Source organism: Lithobates pipiens, unplaced genomic scaffold, assembly GCF_037356315.1.
Source record: "Lithobates pipiens isolate NorthernLeopardFrog02 unplaced genomic scaffold, aLitPip1_a1.2 Scaffold_23, whole genome shotgun sequence".
Lineage (NCBI taxonomy): Eukaryota > Metazoa > Chordata > Amphibia > Anura > Ranidae > Lithobates > Lithobates pipiens.
Window position 1 is genome coordinate 63,685,495 of NW_027507785.1, and position 22,607 is coordinate 63,708,101.

The window sequence follows — 22,607 nt, forward strand, 5'->3', positions numbered from 1 at the left end:
CTCGGGTGCAAGAAATGGATTGGAGAGAGAGAAAATGATTACTTTGTTTTTTTTTGTTTATTTTTCCCCAATCTGCAGTGAATCACAACTGGGATACAATGCGAGAGAATATTCAGGACTACATTGGCTCTTTGAATTGGGGCTACAGAGTGTCTCTGCGGGACAAAAATGTCCACTATGAAAACGCATATGCAGAGTTTGTTGAACCACATAAAATCAAGGTAATCTCGCTTAATTAAAACTGCCCTTGTGAATCAAAGTAGTCAAGAGGATTATATTTACTTTAGTTAAGTCAGCCATAAACGGAACCATAAATCCATCAATCACCATGGGTACAACCAGCATGTCAGATTTTTAGGATGCAGTTATAGCCGCCAATAATTATCGCTGTTCTCCAGGCCCGGGATGGTGGACACCCATACCTGGACTAGATTGTCAAATCTTTACATTTTCAGGGAATTATACAATGGTGCATTTTTATCTTGTAGCCTAAAAATTGTACCGCTATCTTATCCTACAGGGTTTCTGCTTGAGAAAATGTTTTGGGGATTTTAAGTAATTGTTAGGCCATGCACATGTTGGTTTTTATGTGTGCAAAAGATTAAATATCGCTCTGGCAGTCAAAGAGTTGGACAAAACTTGGGCTTTTAATGTCTAAAACATCTGGTGTACACTCGGATCCCTGCTCTATACTGTGCAGTGTGACATCAGATCCTCCACTTTTGGAAGCGTGAAAATGGTGTCTAAACTGTACACTTGAATGTTAGCGGGGATATCGAATATTATATTTTTCTTGCGCTAAAGGTGTCGATTAATGGCCGGCAATAAATGAAATTGAAAAGTCATACTAATAAAATGTAATATATTTTTATATTGTATATTTTATTAGTCTTTGACTTTTCAACTCAATTTATCGCCGGCCATTATCGACACCTTTAGTGCAAGAAAAATGCATTCCTTTTAAATTCTATTATGTCTTCACACTGGCTGGCTTGTTTTGCTTCTGTTGTGGTGGTAAAAATCTTGCTTGCTGCATTTTTGGTCAAATTAAACTCCCAAAAACCGCACTTTCCCTGCTAAAATGCGTCAGTGCACCCGTGTTACATTTTTGATGCGGTTTGAGTCCCTGCGTGTGTATACACACACACACACACACACACACACACACACACACACACACACACACACACACACACACACACACACACACACACACACACCCCCCCCCCCCCCCCCACCATAAGATCTCTTGTGTTTTTCGGCATCCTTATTGACCACTTTCTCTACAAATAAAATGCCAGAAACACTATTTTCGGCCCCCGGAATTTCAGTGCATCTATTGAATGGTTAGGGTGAACAGAGGGCTGAAGATAACGGGTATATGCTACATGTAGGAGGAGGCCAGTCACTTCTTCGGTAGGTATATGTAAGGGTTTACAACCACTTTAACGCTAGTTTGATGCTCTATAAAGGCTTTTAAAGCAGGACGATTTTGGGTACTGTAGCTTTTTGCCACTTCATGTGCACCCAGTTTTTCTTAATGCTTGACATATTTAATAACCATTTACATGAGAACCTCCCCTTTTTTTTTATTTATTTACATATTTTATGAAAAGGGGGGATTTGTTTTTTTTTGTTTTTTCCTGTGCACTAGAGTTGTATAATTTCCTGCAAATGTAAAGATTTGACAAGGTGCATTTTATCTTGTAGCCTAAAAATTGTACTGCTATGTTATCCTACAGGGTCTCTGCTTGAGAAAATGTATTGGGGCTTTTGAGTAATCGTTAAACCTAAAATGCGCATGTTTGTGTGTGCAAAAGATTTAATGTTGCTCTGGCAGTGAAAGAGTTGGACAAAACTTAGGCTTTTAATGTCCAAAATTTCTGGTATTTTTAGGCAACAAACAGGAAGGGAAAAGAGAGTTTCTTCACTGCAGCAACGTTTGTTGTGGCTACAGGTGAAAGGCCCCGATACCTTGGCATCCCTGGAGATAAAGAATTCTGCATCACCAGGTGAGTGTATTTCTTCCTTCTGACTCTCCCATTTTCTGCTTTGTATTTGTACTATTGCTACATTCCAGATCGTCAACGCCTCTTATAGACCTTCCTGAATTTTTTCTGTTTTGCTGTTGCCTGACAGTTTTATGGTCAGGGCACAGTTTGTCCTCAGTTGAAAGTCTTGATGAAAAGCCTGGTTGTGTAACATTCAATGTAAGCCAAGTATGTTTTATTGCATCACCTGCCTTCTCCATGGTAGGGATGATCTTTGTGAACTCTAAGGAGCGGCTTGAATGCAGAAAAACTCTGCATGAGAATTACTGATGCTACTCAAGGAATTTTTGCAACTGTGTTTTTGGAAAAGGGTTGTTTTTATAAAGAGGACTTGTACTTGTGAAAGCTGTGCCCAAAAAAGTCAAGCTAAGGGCTTAACCACTGCCTGCCATATAGCAGAATGACGTGTGCAAAGTGGTTGTTCTCCTGAGCGTCTGAAGTAGGCTCTTCACCATGTGATCAGGTGTGTCCAATTACAGCGTAAACAGGAAGAGCCGTTTATCAGCTCTTCCTCCATTTGCATTTATGGAGGAGAGCCAATTGGCTGCTCTTCTGACAGTTGGGGGTCTGTGCTGATTATCAGTGCAGAGCCCCCCCCCCCCCCCACCCATGACCTCTGGGGTTGCCAATTGGTGCCCATCAGTAATGCCTATTGGAGGCACCGGGGGGGGGGGGGGGGAGAGGAGTGCCCAGGATTGAAGTAGTTCATTACCAGTATTGGGAATGCAGTTATCTGTGCAAATATTAACTATTTTCACAAGTATTTGTGAGAATGCTCCCGATACTTTGCGGTGTGATTTGTGTCCAAACGAAATGGATGCAAATTGCACTGCAAAGAATTGGATGCAAATTGAACAGGAATGCGCTGCCATCCCTGTTCTAATCGCATGCAGTTCCCCTACCGATCCTGTTTGAACCCAGGCCTGTCAGTGATTTTGAGCCTGAGGTCACACAGGAGCAGTGCAGGAAATCTCCCTGCATGAAGGGTTTGGGCTTGAGCTCCCCCTGCTTCTCCCATGGCTCTGTTCCAGCGGCTCTCTTCCCCGTAGACTTCTGTTTTATATCCTGTAGGTTTGGTGCATTTTCTGAAAGTGTACAGCACCCGCAAGGTATAATAGATGTTTAGGGATCAATGCAGCTAACTCACAGGGAAGTTGCAGATGCAGTGTACTTCTCCCATGGTGGCGGCACTGGCGGGTAAACCACAGCTCATCGGTGTGAAAGAAGCCTTATATAAGGGCCTCCAGTATAGTAAGGGATGAATTGTTTTACATTTGTGGTTTGGGTCGACCAGTTACCAAATCACACAAGTGGCCCTCGCTCTTTAAAGCAAAGGGTACAACAAATCTTTTGGGGTACTGCTTATACGTATTTGTGGGGTAATTGACTTTTTAATCGACTTTAGATGTTCTCCTGAAGATGGCAAACCTCATCTTTTGAGTTCAGGTCTACTTGGTTTAGGATTAGCAAAGCCAGAAAAGGTTTTTTTGTAATCTAAAGTTTTCCTCATATGTAGTGGTGCAAGGTGTTTCTTCACTTGTCTTCCGTTTTTGAGAAAGTTGTGCATTCTGCAAAGCTCAGGCAATTGAAATGTCTTGTATTTTGGCTTAAAGCTGAACTTCAGGCACAAAAAAAGTTTTAATTTGCATAGATTCAATGGCCACAAATGATATTTATCCACTTTGCGTGTACCAGACACCTTTGGAAACCCAATGTTTACATTGTAAAGGTAGCAGTGACCTTATCACTGCTGTACATAAACCAGGGCAGAGCTATTGGAGGGGCTCAGCAGACTCAGTCCACTACAGGCTGCCTGCAGAAATCTACAGGAGGCGGTGGAGGCAAGACCAGTCACCCTGCACAAGGTTGGAAAGCAGCCGTGATCGGTCTTCGAGCCGGTTCACACCGGGAATTGCACACTGGCAGTCCTGTGAGGTGCGATTTCAGCCTATTGAAAATAATTGCACCATGCGCTACTTTTTGGAGACTCCTTGTAACCGGATCGCACAGTACAGGCAAACGTACTGCATTTGGGGTTTCATTACCTTAACTGTTTCTAGCACTGCATAGCCCTAAATTACAGGAAGCTACTGCACAGATCTGGAAGAAATGTACAAAGACCGCCAAGATTCCTGGAAGAATATACAGTGGATATTAAGTCTACACACCCCTGTTAAAATGTCGTCAGGGTTCTGTGATGTAAAAAAAAAAAAAATCATTTCAGACCTTTTTTCACCTTTTTTTTAAATGTGACCTATAAACTTTACAACTCATTTAAAAAAACCTGTAATCTTTTAGGGAGGGGAAGTAAAACTAAAATGTGGTTGCATAAGTGTGCACACCCTCTTGTAACTGAAGCTGTAGCAATGTTCAGAATTAAGTAATCACATTCAAACTGATGTTAAATGGGAGTCTGTACACACCCGCCATCATTTAGAGCAGTGGTCATCAACCCTGTCCTCAGGGCCCACTAACAGGCCAGGTTTTATGTATTACCCTGGGGAGATGCAGACTAGAATGTTACAATCAATGAGCAGCAAATGATATCACCTGTGATGTATTTCAGTTCTCTTGCAGACCTGGCCTGTAAGTGGGCCCTGAGGACAGGGTTGATGGCCACTGATTTAGAGTACCTCTGATTAACCCAAAATAAAGTTCAGCTGTTCTAGTAGGTCTTTACTGGTCCACAGAGCGCTTCCAAAGCATCAGAGGGATCTCATTGTTAAAAGGTATCACTCAGGAGAAGGGTACAAAAGAAGTTCCAAGGCGTTAGATATACCATGGAACACGGTGAATAAAGTGGAGAAAATATGGCACAACAGTGACATTACCAAGAACTGGACGTCCCTCCAAAATTGATGAAAAGACTAGAAGAAAACTGGTCAGGGAGGCTGCCAAGAGGCCTACAGCAACATTAAAGGAGGTGCAGGAATATCTAGCAAGTACTGGCTGTGTGGTACATGTGACAACAATCTCCCATATTCTTCATATGTCTGGGCTATGGGGTAGAGTGGCAAGACAGAAGCCTTTTCTTACGAAGAAAAACATCCAAGCCCAGCTAAATTTTGAGAACTCGTCTGAAGTCTCCCAAGGCATGTAGGAAAATGTGTTTTGGTCTGATGAAACCAAGGTTGAACTTTTTTGGCTATAATTCTAAAAGGTTTTGGTGCAAAAAAAACTGCACATTACCAGAAGAACAGCATACCCACCGTGAAGCATGGTGGTGGCAGCATCATGCGCTGGGGCTGTTTTTCTTCTGCTGGAACAGGGGCCTTAATCAAGGTAGAGGGAATTATGACCAGTTCCAGATACCAGTCAATATTTGCACAAAACCTTTAGGCTTCTGCTAGAAAACTGAACCTGAAAGGGAACATCACCTTTCAGCTTTAGAACGACCCGAAACATACATGCAAATCAACAAGGGCATGGCTTTACCAGAAGATTACATTTTTGGAATGGCCTAGACCTGAATCTGGTTGAAAATCTGTGGGGTGATCTGAAGAGGGCTGTGCACAGGAGATGCCCTTACAATCTGACAGATTTGGAATGTTTGCAGAGTGGGCAAATATTGACAAATCAAGATGTGCCATGCTGACAGACTCAAAAAGCCAGTGTGCTGCAATGTCAGTAGTTGATGCTTCAACAAAGTATTAGTTCAAGGGTGTGCAAACGTATGCAACTATATATATATATATATATATATATATATATATATATATATATATATATATATATATATATATATATATATATATATATATATATATATATATATATATATATATATATATATATATATATTTTTTTTTTTTTTTTTTTTTCTTCCCTCCACCTAAGATTTCAGTTTGTTCAATTGAGTTGTACAATTTTATAGGTCACATTAAAGGTGGGGAAAAAAAATCTGACTAGATTTGTGTGTGTGTGTTTTTTTTTTTTTTTTTTTTTTTTAATATTTGATTTTTAACTGGTGTGAAAGGGATCCCGGTAATGTGTTTCTGTAATGTAACTGCAATGAATTAACAATGTCCCTTGCTGATAATGTCCTGGGAATGCTATTGGTCATGGGTTTTCCTCCTGGCATCAGTGTTTAGAGATGCTGACCTGGAGCAAAGATGCAGCAAGTGACTTCAGAATGTACTGGCTTTGGCTCAATGTCAATGTGTTAAATCTGAAGGATCAGCATGATGGGGAATAAAACTACATGCTACCTTGCTTTGTAACCTTCAACACTCTCTTGCATATAAATGAATCCTGGTCAGGCACTAGGGCTGGGGGGCCGAACGGACCCTTGTTCGGTTAGCACCAGAACTTCCAAACGCCGCGAAAGTTCAGACCTGATTAACGAACCCCATTAAAGTCGATGGGACCCGAACGTCAAAAATCAAACATTCCCATTTTGAAGGCTTATAGGCAAGTAATTGGGCATACAATGGTTATAGGGTTCTGGATCCTGCCCTGGGGGGGCATGTATCAATAAAAAAAATATTATAATATAGTATATTGCCTGGGGGTCCCCTTAGTCTACCTGTAAAGTGGCAAATCTGTACCATGTCTAGCATCTGTTGCAGCAGTAATTGCATTTATAAAAACATTTTCCCTGCAAGCTGCCTTTTTTATTTTGCTCAGTAACAGCTGGAGAGCCAGTGTGTATGATGAGGCCACATGTAGTGCGCTGGAAACAAGAGTAGGGATTTTTTGGATACATTCTGTTGTCACTTTAACTTTGTATAGAAGTAACGGGTGCGTAAAAATTGGTCTTTGGGTGTCGTGGCGCCTTCCCACCGTAACCCTATAGAGGTACGGAGTCTGTGGACAGATGCATTCTATGATCAGTAACTAAACCTGCAGCACTGAATGCCCATTCTGAAAGCACGCTGGTTGCAGGGCAGCCCAACAACTCAATGGCATACTGGGCAAGTTCTGGCCAGTGGTCTAGTCTCATGACCCAGTAAGTCAGTGGATAATCAGCTGGAAAGCTCTCAATCTGTTTTGGCCCAGGCTAACTGTCCACCATGTGATGCAGACGCTGCTGATTACTGTAAAAGTCACTGGCGGTGAAGGGGCTATGGTGTCCTAGGAAGTGTTCTAACTGAAGGGGGGAGGGGACTGTGTAGGGAAACTAACAGATCACTGTTCATACTCCTGTATAAACACAAGATCTGTCAGTCCACTCAGAGAACCAGAAACTGTTTTAGACACAGCTCCCGGTTCTCCGTGTGCCCCGCGCAATCGCGGAGCCTGGTGCGGATTGAGAGCGCCGGGCACTCACATCGGCTCGTGGGAATGTGAGGAGAGAGAGACGTCCCAGATGTGCCCCCAATACCTCTTACCATCTCCTTCCCTCCCTGCAGAGATCCCCGTACAATGGATATGGGCAGCAATTGCTGCTATATCCAATGACAGCTGATCATTTGTCACTGCGAGTGTTGCAATGCATCACTGTCCTTTACATGAATGGAATCTGTATAGAGATTTTCATTCATAAAAGTGCTACAGAGAAAAGGACTATCTTCAGTCCCTGTCTCGTAGATATGGGCCCCCCCTATTATGGGGTAAAGTTGCTGTATATAATTTTAGTGATACTAAAGTCTTGTGTTTTTTGGATATTTTCACAAAAAGTTATACTTGCCTGCTGTGTAGTGGTCGGATCCTCCTCTTCTTGGGTCCCTCTTTGGCACTCCTGGCCCCTCCCTCCTGTTGAGTACCCCCACAGCAAGCAGCTTGCTATGGGGGCAGCGAAGCTGCAGCTCCTTGTGTTGTGTTCATGTGCCGCCCCCCCCTCTAATTGGCTCACTGACTAACAGCAAGAGCCAATGGCTCTTTGCTGTTGTCTCAGCCAAAAAGGGAGAGTCCTGGACAGCCGAATGCCTTGTGCAACATCGCTGGATCAATGGGGAGCTCAGGTAAGTATTAAGGGGGCTACTGTACACAGGCTTTTCATCTTAATGTATTAAGATCTATAAAGAGAACTTCTGCCTTTTACAGTCACCTTTAACCACTTCAGCCTCGGCAGATTTGACCCCCCCCCCCCCCCTTCCTGACCAGAGCACATTTGGCACTGCGTCGCTGTAACTGACAATTGTGCGGTCGTACCACGTGGCTCCCAAACAATTGTCCTACACACACACACACGGACCTTTTTTTATTTTATTTTTTATTTTTTGGTATTTGATCACCCCTGCGTTTTTTATTTTTTGCGCTATAAACAACGTTTTTTGAAGAATGCATTAATTTTTTACATTTTGCCATAATAAATATCCCCTAAAAAAAGTGTGTGTTTGTTTTTTTCCTCAGTTTAGGCAGATACGTGTTCTACATATTTTTGGTGAAAAGAAAATCACAAGCGTATGGTTTGCGCAAAATTTATAGCATTTACAAAATGGGGGGATAGTTTTATGGCTTTTTTATTTTTTTTTACTGGTAATGGCAGCGATCAGCTATTTTTTATTTCTTTTATGTGACTGCACCATTTATGGCGGACACATCGGACATTGACAAGTTTTTGGAACCATTGTCATTTATACAGCAATCGGTGCTATACAAATGCAGTGATTCCTGTGTGAATGACACTGGCAGTGAAGGGGTTAACCACTAGGGGGCAGTGTAGGGGGTTAAGTGTGCCCTGGGGAGTGCTTCTAACTGTGGGGTCACAGGGAGCAGAGATCAGTAACACTGTCACTAGGCGGAACGAGGAGATGCTTGCTTACATTATCTCTCCGTGCGGTGATCGTGGGTATCCCTGCGGTGATCGAGTCCATCCGACCCCCCACCCCAACCCGCGGAGCTTGCCGCGGGCGCACCTGCTGGCTGACTCTTAAAGGGCCACGTGCAGGTACGTTAGTTTGTCTGTACGAGCCCTTCTGCCGACTAATATCGGTGTGAGGCGGTCTGCAAGCGGTTAAGGTAAAATGGTCTAATTTTTTTAAGTACTCCCTGGAACATTTTTTTTTAGATAATTTTGATAGTCTGTGTAATAATCCTTTCCTTTTCATAGGGTGCAACGTTATCTTCAGTATAATCACTCCAGAGTTGTCATCTGCTGCTTAGACATTGGCACTGTTGATCAGTGAATATCTTTGCCCACAGACCTCTAGACTGACAGCACATTGCTGTGTCTGCAGTAGCTTGGGGACATGACGGAACTGTCCTGTTCCGCTAGTATTGTCTAGCATGGCTCAGGAGAAATCCCGCTTCCAGGCTACATTCATCACTCAGAGTAGATGAAATACTAGAGGCTTTCAATAGATTTTAACCTGGAGCAAGATTACTGTTCAGATGAGCTGGCCTGTTGTGGGTTGTGGTGTCTGAAACCAATATTCATGTAAAATTTCATTTATGAAATGGGCAGTGTTCATTAGCTGCAACCTCATTATGAAAATAATCCTATGAGACTCCAGCCACAAATGAATGCATAAAAGAGCAGCAGACAAAACGGCTAAACGTATTTGAGCCAACTTTAACCACTTCAATTTTTCACATGGCATTATTTATTTTTTTTATTTATTTTTGCCACAAAATTACTATAACCTGCGCCCCCCCCCCGAACATTACATGCTGCAGCCATGATCCTGATATAACCACTTCCACCTGAGGACATACAGGTACATCCTACGGGCTGGAAGTGGATATTTGGCAAGTAGATCATATAAAAACGGGCAATGTGTTTTGGGGGACAAACCACTTCCCATGCCGCAGGGCTACAAGAACAAATATAAAACAAAATGATAATGATGTGGAATATTGTGGCCAAGAATGCAAGCAGATAGGTTTTATACCACAAATTATAATCCAAAATTCACAAATGTAACAATTATCGTATGAAATTCAGTAACTTCATCAAAGTAGAAGGTATAGGACTACAATTTTAGACTTGTCTTTTCAACCAGACTATCTGGTTCAACCAATAAAAGGGGGGAGGGTACAATTCTATAACCACATTGATCCAGAGGAAGGCAAAAAACCCAGCAAAGCATGATCCAATTTGCTCCAGTTGGAGAAAAAAAAAATCTTTCCTGCTCCCCTAATTGGATATTCAGAGAGAAAGTTGTGATTTACCAGAACATCCTGATCCTCTCCACCTTGCCAGAGATCCTGGCTCCGCCTGTGACCGGCGCTGACTTTCCGAGGATGCTCTGCTGGCTAACGCCACTCGCAGCTACTACCCAACTACCCCCGCTCGATACGGACCGCTCTGCAGATCCAGGGTTCATGGCTTTGTGAGGGCCGCTTAGGGGAGGTTCCCTATCTTCTCAGGCTCTGTATCGCTGCTGCTTCTCTGTATTGGCATCTCTAAAATGATGAAGCGGCACCCTGATACCGTGGCTACGAGATGGTGAACGCTGCAGGTGTTCCCTGAGACCAATGGATGAGAGGTCTTTCAGGGGAGAACTATCAATGCCGCCGTCGGCGGGCTGAACTACAGATCCCTCTCGTTGAGGATGAAGAGGGGACTTCTGAGGAGAGATCTACAGCTCCCTTGAGAGAACCCACCGCTGCAGATACTTCCAAAAGGAAGGGGAAGGAGGCTAAACGGACTGCTGTAGGAAAATGTTTTCCCAATTAAGAGCCTAGTGAAAGTGTCTGCCAAAACTTAAACAGACCTGAATTGTTTGTATTCTCTGTCCTCCTACAATGTGGATGAATAATAGGAGATCTAATGTGTATCCGGGAACTGCTTATTTACCTCTCACTCGTGTGTGTGTGTGTGTGTGTGTGTGTGTGTGTGTGTGTGCGCGCCTAGCTTGGAATAAACTTTATTTTTGTGTACCAGGCAAATGGGAGTTTATAAGGAGAGCTAAATAAATGTTAAACAAATGCTAAACCAACACTGTATTGAAGGGTTTAAAGGCTAAAATTAACTTTTAAACTTGTTACTAAACCGTAATGGTAACTAAATATATACACATAAATCTCCTCTATAGGCCGACGAGCACTCAACACCATTGGGGGATCCCAGAGGGACCCAGGAGGAGTTTAAACTTCTTTTTTTTTTTTTTTTTTTTTTTTCCCTCTAAGCATATATTTGTTTTTGTTTTTAAATAAATTCCATCAGTATATTACCTCCTTCTATTAAGTGGTGATGAGCAGGAGCAATTGGATGAATGCTGGAAGTTCTCGGAGGAAGAGGTGCTGACCTATGAACAGGCCTGTTGAGGCCCTCCAGGGAACTTTAATATCTTGTGAATCCTTTCCCTCTGCCTTTCACCTGAGTATCTGTTAGAATACAGAACATTTTTTTTTTTTCCTAGTTCTAAATTATATGTGGGAGAGCAACTGATGAAAATAAGTGGTAAGGCAAATAAAGCAGGCAAAGGAGTTCCACCCGCTCCTAGCACAGGAGGTATTCAGCGTTCTAGGTCAGCAGATACCAGTATAGTGGAGGATGGTCATGGCAGCCCCAAGCAGGGGATTGCATTACGAATGGGAACTAGCAGGCAAAGAACGCTGGAGGAGGAGAATAAAGCAGGAAAATTTTAACGACTCAACCTCTACCCGTCCAAGAAGCAATGGGAATAATTCCTAGGGAGGCCTTAAAGCTCAAAATGTGGCACAGAAGAGGAGGTGAACCATTAATGGAAGGTCTACAACCGACGGAAGCTCAGGAGGTAGTGCCTCAAATTAAAGAGATGTTGGTAAAAATGGCGATAATGTTAAAAGACATTGCCGTAAATAAGGTCAGATATTGGGCAAGTCCTGGGTAGGGTAGAAGAGATAGAAGAAAGGCTGCATAATCATGACCAGACACTGGAGGAAATAACTGAACAGATCTTTGCAGAGAATAAATGGAGCTCCAAGAAAACTGAAGTCGACGTAAACCTTTGCGAATAAGGGGTCTGCCAGAAAAGCACAGCAGTAAGGAATTGATAAGTGATGCCGCAACTGTTTAATCCCCTATTTGAGAGAGAAATGGCAGACACACTGAAAATTGATAGAGCGCACAGAATCACAAGGTATTCCACCCAAGGGACAGAAGACCCAAGAGATGTGATGGTGAGGCTTCGCTATGCTGACGAGAAATCTAAAATCATGGGGGAAAAAATGCGTAAATCGGCAAGAATCTCTTATGAAGGAGCTGCAGATTTTTTTCAGTCTCTCCACTGAGACTTTAACGAGAAGGAGACTCCTTAAATCTTTACCTGAACAAACAAGGACATTTAAAGTGGAGGGCCACCCTGAAAAAAAAAAAAATATATTAAAAATTACAAACAAATCTAAAAAAAAAGAATTTTTTTTTTTTTTTTTTTTTTTTTACTTACCAGAAGTGCCTGTTGCTAGGCACCTAATCCTAATCTTCCTCCTCCGGAGATCTTCCTCCTTCTCTCCAGAACACAGCACGTCCCATTCACAAAGCGCTGCGTGACTCGCGCATGCGCAGTAGGAAACGGGCAGTGAAGCCATAAGGCTCCATTGCCTGTTTCCCTTACAAGGAATGGCGGCGCCGGGACCCGAGAGCCTAAGGGACAGGGCGGCCGACATCGCAGGCGCCCTGGACAGGTAAGTGGGCTGATTAAGTCAGCAGCTGCAGTGTGTGTTTGCAGCTGCTGACTTTTTTTTTTTTTTTTTTTTTTTTTTTTTTTTAAACGGCCCTCCGCTTTAAATGTCGTATCCAATGGGGATTCCCAGCAAGCCTTAAAGGGGAGGAAAAAATGGTCCTGAGTTTCCCTGAATATCTAGCTGACTTTTGTCATAAATTGGACATCTCGCCCAATCCCCCCCCCCCCCCTCTCTCTCTCTCTCTCCCCCACACCAGGGTGGGGGGTGGAGGAGGGAACATCACCTCCCCAAAGCAACTTGAAATGGAAGAGGGGGAGGGGCCCCGCATAGTGAGAGATTCTTTTGTTAGGAAAGAGTGGGGAAATATTTAAAGGAGAATTTAAGGGAAATTTTAAGGAAAGAATAAATTGGCGTAGCAAGTGACTCGAAGGGAATGGGATGCATAGTGTTTTGTTATACTTCTCTCTCTCTCTATATATATATATATATGTATGTATGTATGTATGTAATGTAATGTATGGTGCATGCATATTCTTAGCCCCCAAGTGCATAACTTTACATTTATCAACACTAACCCTCATTTGCTCCACAGTTCCCCCAATGAAACAGCATTGAGGTCGGCTTTTAAATTGGAGACATCCTGTATGGATGTTATTCCACTGCATAGCTTGGTGTCATCTACAAAGACAGAAATGGTACTTTTTAATCCCAGACCCTATATAACTTATAGATATTAAAAAGGGGTCCCAGCACTGAACCTTGGGGTACACCACTGATAACCTTAGACCATTCAGAGTATGAATCATTGACCACTAGTTACCGTATATACTCGAGTATAGGTCGATCTGAATATAAGCCGAGGCCCCTAATTTACCACAAAAAACTGGAAAAACTTATTGACTCGAGTATAAGCCGGGGGTGGGAAATGCAGCAGCTACTGTAAGTGGCAAAGAGGGTCAACAATGCCCATCTGCAGCTGCATGTCTCACTGTGTCTATTGCATGCCTCCCTGTGTCCTGTGCAGATCTGCCTACCTCCCTGTGTCCTGTGCAGCCTACCTGTGCTAATCTTCATCCTTTGTGTCCTGTGCATGCCTCCGTGTGCCCATCTGCAGCCACCGATCAGCGTGTCATAAAAACATACGGCGGCCATTCCAGTATTCAAAAGCCGCACCTCCTCTTCCTCTGTGATAGGCACAACACTCAATTTCCCAGCAGTCAGTTTTCGGCCTATCACGGATATCCCCCTCAGCCTCGTCTGAGGTATGAGGATGAGGGGATGTCCGTGATAGGCTGAAAACTGACTGCTGGGAAATTGAGTGTTCTGCCTATCAGACAAGGAGGAGGCGCGGCTTTTAAATACTGGAGTGGCCGCTGTATGTTTTTATGACACGCTGGCCACCGTCTGTCTACATGACATGCCTGATCAGGTAGACGGCGGTGACTCGAGTATAAGCCGAGAGGGGGCACTTTCAGCCTAAAAAAAGGGCTGAAAATCTCGGCTTATACTCAAGTATATACGGTATCTGAATTTTATGTCTTTTAGCCAGCTTTCTATCCGTTTTACATTCTCTCTCCCCCCCCCCCCAAACCTGTAGACTTTACCTTGCACATTACCGAAGTCTACAGGCTTGGGAAAAATGAGGGCATTTTTTTCCAATATTCAGATTTAAAGTTTATTAAATTGAAACGCCTTCATTTTTTATTTGGTTTCTCCCCCCCCCCCCCCCCCCATTGAAGCGTTTAACCGACAAAAAAAAAACTGTTCCTTTTAAAGCATGTTATACAGCAGCACCATGCTTGGGTTATGTCATTTGGCCCCCTGTATACCCTTAAAAAAAAAAAACCTAGCTGATCCTGCCTGGCTACACCCTCCCCCTCTGAAAACAGCTCATGATGATGATGGCTGCTGAGCCCCTGACATCAAGGTCTGTTTGCACGATTCCATCAGCCGCAGCTTTCCCTGTGGTGTCCTCTGTCTTCCTCCCCCTCCTCTCCCTGCTCATAGCTGCGCCTGCCCCTCCTGCTCCTCTCATATCTGATCATAAATCTTCTTATCACCTCTGTATCATTAGAACATCTGTCCCTGTGAAATGTAAAAACTCAGCCGATCTTTACCTGTATAAACGGCTCCTGCTGCTCTTCTGATTGTCGGCTTTCTCCTCTCTCTCCCGCCTCCCCAGCTGACTTCAGCAGGGCGGCTCGGCCCCGCCCACTTCAGCTCTGAGCTGGAGAAACAAGGGAGCTGACATGTCAGCTGAGCGCTCAGAGTGCAGCTTATACAGGTACAGCTCGGCAGTTTTTTTTTACATTACACAAGGACAAATATGATAGAGAGGGGATAAGACTATTTTAGTACAGTGGGTTAACAACCACTTTAAGGGAAGACTTGCTGTGTGTGAAAGACATGTCACCAAAGCCATTAAGGCTTGTTTGAAGTCTTCGCAGGAGACCAGTGGCTGCATCCCCCAAACCTAAAAAAAAAAAAAAAGTGACCAGCTTTTCAGATTTATGTAACCCTGAAAAACACAATGGGTGTGGGTTTTTTATTTTATTTTTATTTTTTTGGGATACTTTTAAATTTCCATGTGGTGTTGTGCCATCTTGTGGCCATACTGTGTAGTATTGCACCAATCTGCATCCCTCTCTGCGTTTTTTAGTGCACCCGGGAAAGATGGGTACATTGACCTGCCCCACTGCTGGTGGGCTGCAGCTGGACTAGGCTGAGCTCTGTATACTGGGTGGTAATCTCAGGGCTCTGTGCTTTCAGAAACAAATGTCCAAATGCAGCTCTTCTAAACCCAGGTACACTAAACTGCAAAAAAGATGCACAGCAGCTAGTCAGGAGGGCCTAAGGACCAGCTGCATAACTAATGGAGATTTATATGGATATTCTGTTACTGTAATTGCAAGGAGTTGAAGGTTGGCAGTTTAAAAAAAATCTGGGTTCTGAAAACAAACATCCATACTCTCCTCTCTGCTGCAGAATCAGTGTGATGCTGCAGCTGTCCCCTCCCCCCACTGGCTCTAAGACGAGAACTGAGGATTTGCATGCCTGCTGATCGCTCAGTTCTCGTTCAGCTGTGAGCAGTGATTGTCAGTCACAGCTCTCCACTCTGCCCCTTCTACTGGAACATCAGGCTGGAGAGGGGAGCCAGCTGTCAATCAAGTAGCTGGGTGGATCTTGACAAAATAGTTGGGATCCTCCAGAGCCAGCTCTATGATATCAACTGACAGCAGGCTTTGCTGATTTCTGGTAACGAGAGCACAAGTATGTGCGTTCCTGTGATCCACAAGAAAAGTATAACCATACTTCTTTTTAAAAGGGTACTTTTGGTGTTTTGTTTTATTTTTTTATTTAATCTCTGAAACTCTCTTCTCCCCTCACAGTGATGACCTTTTCTCCCTGTCATATTGCCCTGGGAAAACACTCGTGGTTGGGGCCTCCTACGTGGCGTTGGAATGTGCCGGGTTTTTGGCTGGTATAGGTCTGGATGTAACCGTCATGGTGCGATCTATATTCCTCCGTGGCTTTGACCAGGAAATGGCAGAGAAAGCCGGCACCTACATGGAAACGCATGGAGTGAAGTTCCTCAAGAAATTTGTACCAACTGCTGTAAGAAATTTTACTGCCATTTGCAACCTTCTGTACAGACTGCTACAATTCGCTGCTTGTGTGACTGTAGACCATTCCTTGTGTTTTCAACTCTTGAAATGATTCCTGCTTTTAATCAAAGCCCAACTCCAGACAAAATGTTTTCTATCCTAAAGGGGCCATGTTACCTGGCCCATTCAATGCTGAATCCACCCTTGGCCACATCTCGAGTGCTCCCACACTACTTCTCCTGCGTTTTGCTGCTGAAAAATGATTAGTGCTTTAGGGTATGGGGGGAGTGACCTCCTATGATGCAGTTGCTCGGGTCTAGCAGTGAATTGCTAGGTCAGAGAACAGATGCATTATGGGAAGGGGTATGTCACCATTACAGCAGTTTGCCAAGTCTTTAAATGTGTTTTTGAATGGCCTGAAGCGAGAAACGTTTGAGAAAGCATTGTACTGTATGCTGTCTCAAAACGTTGTGACTGTTTAATTTTTCACTGCTGCGTTACAATGTTTTGGATTCTGTTGGGTCTGTTTTACTAAAGGACGAATAGACTGTGCACATTGGAAGTGCAGTTTCTGCTCCAGAGCTTAGTAAATGAGGTGAAGCTTTATTTTGCATGTGATTGGGTATTCCTTGCAAGCATCTAAAATTTAAAAAATAAAAAATTCTAGTTTTTATAGAATTGAACGATGGAAGTCAGCAGAGCTTCCCCTCATTTACTAAACTCACCAACAAATGGCCTTGTAGAGTGCAACTGCAAATTGCACAGTCTATTTGCCTTTAGTAAATCAACCCCTTTGATTCTATACTTATTCAGGAGCCGTGACATTTTTTGCTGCATACATTCAGCATGCCTGCCCTAGAGATAAGGCCACTCTGTATTATGTATTGCTCTTTAAAGTGGAACTTCATGATTTAGGGGACATTCACACCTGCAAATGCACCCTGGCTATTTAGCTGCAGGAGGCGGCCCCACTGAAATCAGTGAGAGGCTTCCTGATTCCACAGAACCTCTAGCTTGTAATTGCTCGTGCATCAGTCCCCTGGGAGAGAACAGCCCTAGATAATGGCCTGCTTGCAGAATGAAGCCAGTGTTCTGTCTGAAGAGGACTGGCAGTACTGGACCAAGCAGGTAATGGGTGTCTCCGGAGGGAGTAAAACTTGAGGGGGCTTTTTTGTCTTTGGCTTTTGTTTTGTTTTTTCAATTGAAACAAATTGATGGAGTTTTTACTTTTAAATAGTGTTTATTTTAGGATGGAATGTCCACTTTTTTGTGTGTTAAGCTAACTGATCCCCCCCCCCCCCCCACACACAGATAGAACAGCTGGAGCCCGGTTCTCCGGGAAGGATCAGAGTCGTTGCCAAGTCCACTGAAAGCGATCAAGTCATCGAAGAGGAATATAATACTGTAAGTGATCTTTGACTGTTACAAGTCTGTGCTCCAGAGATTAATAGGTTACTCTTTTTTTATAGTTTACTGTATAATAAATATTGTATTCTTGCAGGTACTGATTGCCGTAGGCAGAGACTCCTGCACCAAAAATATCGGCTTGGAGAGAATTGGTGTTAAAATAAATGAAAGGTAGGTGGTCTTGATAGGTTACAAAACAAAATAAAAATACCTCCTGCACTCTGGTATGGTGCTTGAAAATTTGGCTGAGTGATTCCGCCTCCCGCTGTTTACTATGCCTTGCTGTCCTCCTCAGACTGGGGTAGTCCAACAGTATAGAAGGGGAAAAAAAGGGCGCACCAGTCTAGTGCATTATCTTTTAGACACCGTTTTATTAAGAGAGGTTATCCTTGCAAAGCAGTAAAAAGGCCATGCTCCTCACAATTCTCCAAGGACAGAACCAAAGTGCATAGCAGTTCTGGCGGAGTTCTGTACTTGGAAAATTGTGTGAGCATGTCCTTTTGTATTGGTATTTCTTAACAGTCATTCAACCCCCTCCTCTGCAATGAATGACCATGGAAGTGATTAGGAAATTGACTTGTGTTTTTGATTGTATACTGGCCAATGCCAGGCAAGCATCAGGGCAGTGGAAGAATTGGGTCTTGTACCTCTCACTGCCCAAGCTATCACTAGAGTTGTTAATGCCTTGTGATGGCTATAAAAAAAAAAGCCCTGTTTGGATGGAAGGGGCGCACCCCCCCCCCCCCCTTCCTTATGGCACACAGGAACAATGCAGAACTTAGTATATGAATTGTGGGCTGTGTGCTGGAGCTCCCCTATCACCTTTTTATCTCTTGGTGTCAGAAATCTCTCAAGAATTACACTCAGTGGTTTGGATAGAGGCAGGATTACAACCGTTTAACTAAAAAACCCTGTAGCTTTAGTTGAAACGATTGAGGTTTTCTGCTGTTTTTATCAGATGGCAAATAAGAGTTAAAGGGGTTGTAAACCTTTTGTGTGATTTATTTAAATTACTATTTTTTTTTTTTTTTTTATTAAAATAAGATAAACATGCCTTTTATAGTTGCCTGCTCTGTACAATCGTTTTGCACATAACAGCCCCTATCCTCCCCTTCTAGGGTGCTGCACTGGCGCTCCACACCCCTCCTCTTCATTGGATGCACCCAGGGAAAGCTGCTTTCCCTTGGGACACCTGTGCATGCTCACTCCCGAGCCCCGCTGCTGCATTAATTGACAAACAGCAGGACATGGCCCGATGTCACTGGCTTTGATTGGTAGCAGCTGGAGCCAATGGCTCCTGCTGCTATGTGTCCAATTAGGAGAGAGAGACGATGGCTGGAGCTGCTGAGCTTGTGCATATCGCTGGATGGAATCGGGCTCAGGTAAGGAAGGGGGGGGGGGGGTCTGGGGGGAGCTGCATTACAGAAGGTTTTCACCTTAATGCACTTTTTTTTTAAAGCCGAAATTGGTTGCAGACCTGTCTTCCTCCTATTTGTATATCCAGTACCCTGTGGCTTCTATATGTGGTGTTTTCATAATGTGTTACTACAGTCGGGTCACATCAGAACAAATAATCATAAGATCTCTGGTAGTCATCTAACTCATACACACTTGATAGAAGTAGGAAACCCACAAATGAATTTGTATGTGTGTGACCGTTTCCTTTTTCATGAGTAATAGTCTTGCATAATGACTTCACTGATTCCACACATGTGGTTATTTTCCTAAGAAATGGCAAGATTCCAGTGAATGATGAAGAACAGACCAACGTGCCTTACGTGTATGCCATTGGAGATATCTTGGAGGGAAAGTGGGAGTTGACGCCGGTGGCAATCCAAGCAGGACGTTATCTTGCCAGGAGACTGTACGGAGACTCCAATGTAAAGGTGTGAATGCAGTGCAAGCAGCGACTTTCCTTGGTTTTATTTGGTGGTGGTGGGCAGCGCATAGAAGGAATTTCCTTGAATAACCCATAGCATTTTTGGTTTAGGGGATCACCGGATCCATAATCTCTTAAAGAGGAAGTAAACCCTGATGGGTTTACTTCCTCTTTTTTTCCCTGCAAAGGTAAAGCATAATGGACTACTATGCATCGCATAGTAGCTCATTATGTGTCACTTACCTGACACAGGAGCCAGCGAAGTCGCCGCTGATCCCTGTAGTCCGCCGCGTCCATCTTGCTGGTGGCGTCTCGCAGCTCCGACCAATGACAGCGGCGAAGCCGCGATGACGTCACTCCCGCGCATGCGCACGGGAGTCGCGCCTCGCAGCTCCGCCGCTGTCATACGGCGAGGCCGCGATGACGTCACTCCCGCGCATGCGCACGGGAGTCGACAAATTTGGCAAATCCATTCTTGGACTTGCCGCATTTAGTGCGCATGCGCGCCGCTGTCTACGGCGCATGCGCCGTAGACAGCGGTGCCCATTTTCGGGCAAATATCTCCTAAACCATATAGGTTTAGGAGATATTACTTGGACCTACAGGTAAGCCTTAATCTAGGCTTACCTGTAGGTCAAAGTTGTTTGGAAGGGTTTACTTCCATTTTAAGAAGCAGTAATCCCATGAGGTCTATTGATTCATGTTTAAATCATTATCTCTGCTTTGAAAAGAGATTATGACCAATTAAGAAAATGTAATCCTTTTTTTGTGAAGCTTCATTTGCTACCACCCCTTCTATGGTCCTGTGTATACTTTTCTCTGTAGAGGAGACGTACACTTGCATGTCGCCCCCCTCTGGTGTGAAGGAGTCTTGCACTGACAAACATCCCACCTCCCTCCCTCTGCATGATTAGTGATGGCATTTTCCTTCTACAAGTGCCTGGGGCTGGAGGAAAAACACAGAAAATGGCCGCCGAAAAACGCACAAGATTATGCTGCAGTTTTTATAGGTCATGTAACTCAAAATGCAGCACACTTGTATTTTTGATTCAATGCATTTCAATGGGGAGTTAAAAACGCTGCACCAAAAAATGCAGCAAGCAGGATTTATAACACTGCAGTAGAGGCGCAATGGACCAGTGTAAAGACATGCATAGAATTTTTTTAAAGTGGAGTTCCACCCAAAAGTGGCGGTCCAGAATTTATTATTTTTTATTTTTTCCATACATAATTAAAATTGGCCAGCTTGGGCCAAAGTAACTGTGTTTTACCATAATATGACTGCCCCAGGAAAATGGAAATCGCTTAAGTAGACACTAATACTCCAGTGATCTCCAATTGCTTCTGGGCCTCCAGCCAATCAGTTGCATCATGGTTCACTGAACAGAGGAGTTTGGTCACTCGGAAAATATGCCATTCAGAGAATGTTTTGCATTATCCAAATAACTTTAAAGTGTTCCCTGATTTAATGGGGGGGGCGGGACCTCCTGCAGTCATCAAACTTTTTTTTTTTCTAAATGGTGCTTGTGCCGATTGGCCGCCATCCTTTGTTCACAATGCAGGAGAGCAGCCATTTGTCGTGTGACTTGGGAGAAAGTGGAGATCCCTCGAGTAGCAGTGTCTACTTCTGACTTCCAGGGGCATCAACCTTGTTATATGGTATACATTGCTGCACTGGTCCTAGCTGAACCCATATGTATAACATGGCGCCTGGAATTCTTTAAAATCAGTATAGCTATCTGCATAACATAAAAGTACTTTGCATGTTCAATGATATCGGCCACTTATTTTCCTTAGCCATATTGCCCGTTCCTGGGTGTTTCCCTATATTTCTGGCAGAGGGCCAACAATGTTTGCTGAAAATACTGCGCCTAGTGAAATGCTAACAATGTCTAGTGCTTGTTGGCAATGAACATCTCCTTCCTCCAACTCCTAGCCTCACTATTGATGGTCACAGGAGGAAAGGGCTTCCTGCCATGAGCATTTAGTCCCTGCCCATCAGAGGGTATAATGAGTCTTAGTCATATAGCAATGCTTTACATTGGTTGAGTTTGCAGTATAAAGCAATGCCATTTGCTCTAATATTTAATTTTTCTTTCTGACAGTGTGATTACATTAATGTACCAACAACAGTGTTTACTCCAATGGAGTATGGCTGCTGCGGATATTCAGAGGAGAAAGCCATTGAGGTCTTTGGAGAAGAAAATCTGGAGGTAAGCCTGAGTTCCCAGTGCAAACCCTGTAATTATAAATTGGGTTTTAGTGTGAATTGAAGTTGTTCTTTGGATCATTTGACTGGGGGGGGGGGGTGGGGGGGGGGGATTCATTATTGATTTGGGTTTGTTTTTGGCCACACGGTTGAAATGGCCTTTTTATTTTTAACCTCTCCCAATAAAACAAATGCTAGATTTTAATTTTAAACTTGGGTATAAAGGTATATTCATTTACTGGGATAGAGTAATCAAAGAGCTGAATGGCTTCTCTGGGCTTCCTCCAGTGCTGGTTGCATAATGAAAAACTTAAAGTGGAACCCAGAAGAAAACCATTTCTAGATGTTGGCTTAGTTACTTCTAATGCCTGGAGGGCTGCTGCGAATGCTAAAATGATTCAGTTGTATTGTGTTGGATACGGTGTGAGCTTTGAGCTTATGAATGCTGCTGAAGCAACGACTTGTCTTATACAGTGGTGATAGGGAGTCGCTCGAAGCTCACCTGACCTCGTCCATTTAAAAATAGTCTTGTATTCACTGCAAAGAATACAAGACGGACTGTGATTGGAGAGAGTGGAAAGAAGGGAAAGATGAAAGTCACCATTTACCTTCATCCAATTGCAGAATGCCTTGTATTCTCTGAAAAGAAATGCAAGACTTTTTTTTTTTTCTAAATGGACAAGGTGCATTGTGAGCGTCGTTCCCTCACCAATCATTGCTAAAGACAGAAGTCACAGCAGAAGCACTTGGAAGATCAAATCTCACTGTCTGGCTAGGAATACAACTGAGAATTTTAGCAACTCCAAGAGCCCTCCAGATGTTGGATTTCAGTCATTAGAGATCTCTAAGCTGGCCCTTATTAACTTCTAATTCCCTCCCAGAGAGATTTGCTCACGTAATGACGGCTGAAGGGGGATAATTTGAAAAGGCAGGTTGATCTTTTCTTTTCAGAAGATATCCTG

At 43.5% G+C, this 22,607-nt stretch overlaps 1 protein-coding gene across 1 annotated transcript in view; it reads left to right on the plus strand.

The window, feature by feature from the left end:
• The window catches only part of TXNRD3 (thioredoxin reductase 3), a 39,051-nt gene that overhangs the window by 11,564 nt on the left and 4,880 nt on the right, over nucleotides 1–22,607 (plus strand). Inside the window, exons 7-13 of the mRNA XM_077451743.1 lie at nucleotides 79–221; nucleotides 1,897–2,012; nucleotides 15,935–16,160; nucleotides 17,462–17,554; nucleotides 17,652–17,728; nucleotides 19,287–19,443; nucleotides 21,542–21,649. Coding sequence (XP_077307869.1) covers nucleotides 79–221; nucleotides 1,897–2,012; nucleotides 15,935–16,160; nucleotides 17,462–17,554; nucleotides 17,652–17,728; nucleotides 19,287–19,443; nucleotides 21,542–21,649 — 920 coding nt within the window. The remainder of the gene's footprint in view (nucleotides 1–78; nucleotides 222–1,896; nucleotides 2,013–15,934; nucleotides 16,161–17,461; nucleotides 17,555–17,651; nucleotides 17,729–19,286; nucleotides 19,444–21,541; nucleotides 21,650–22,607) is intronic.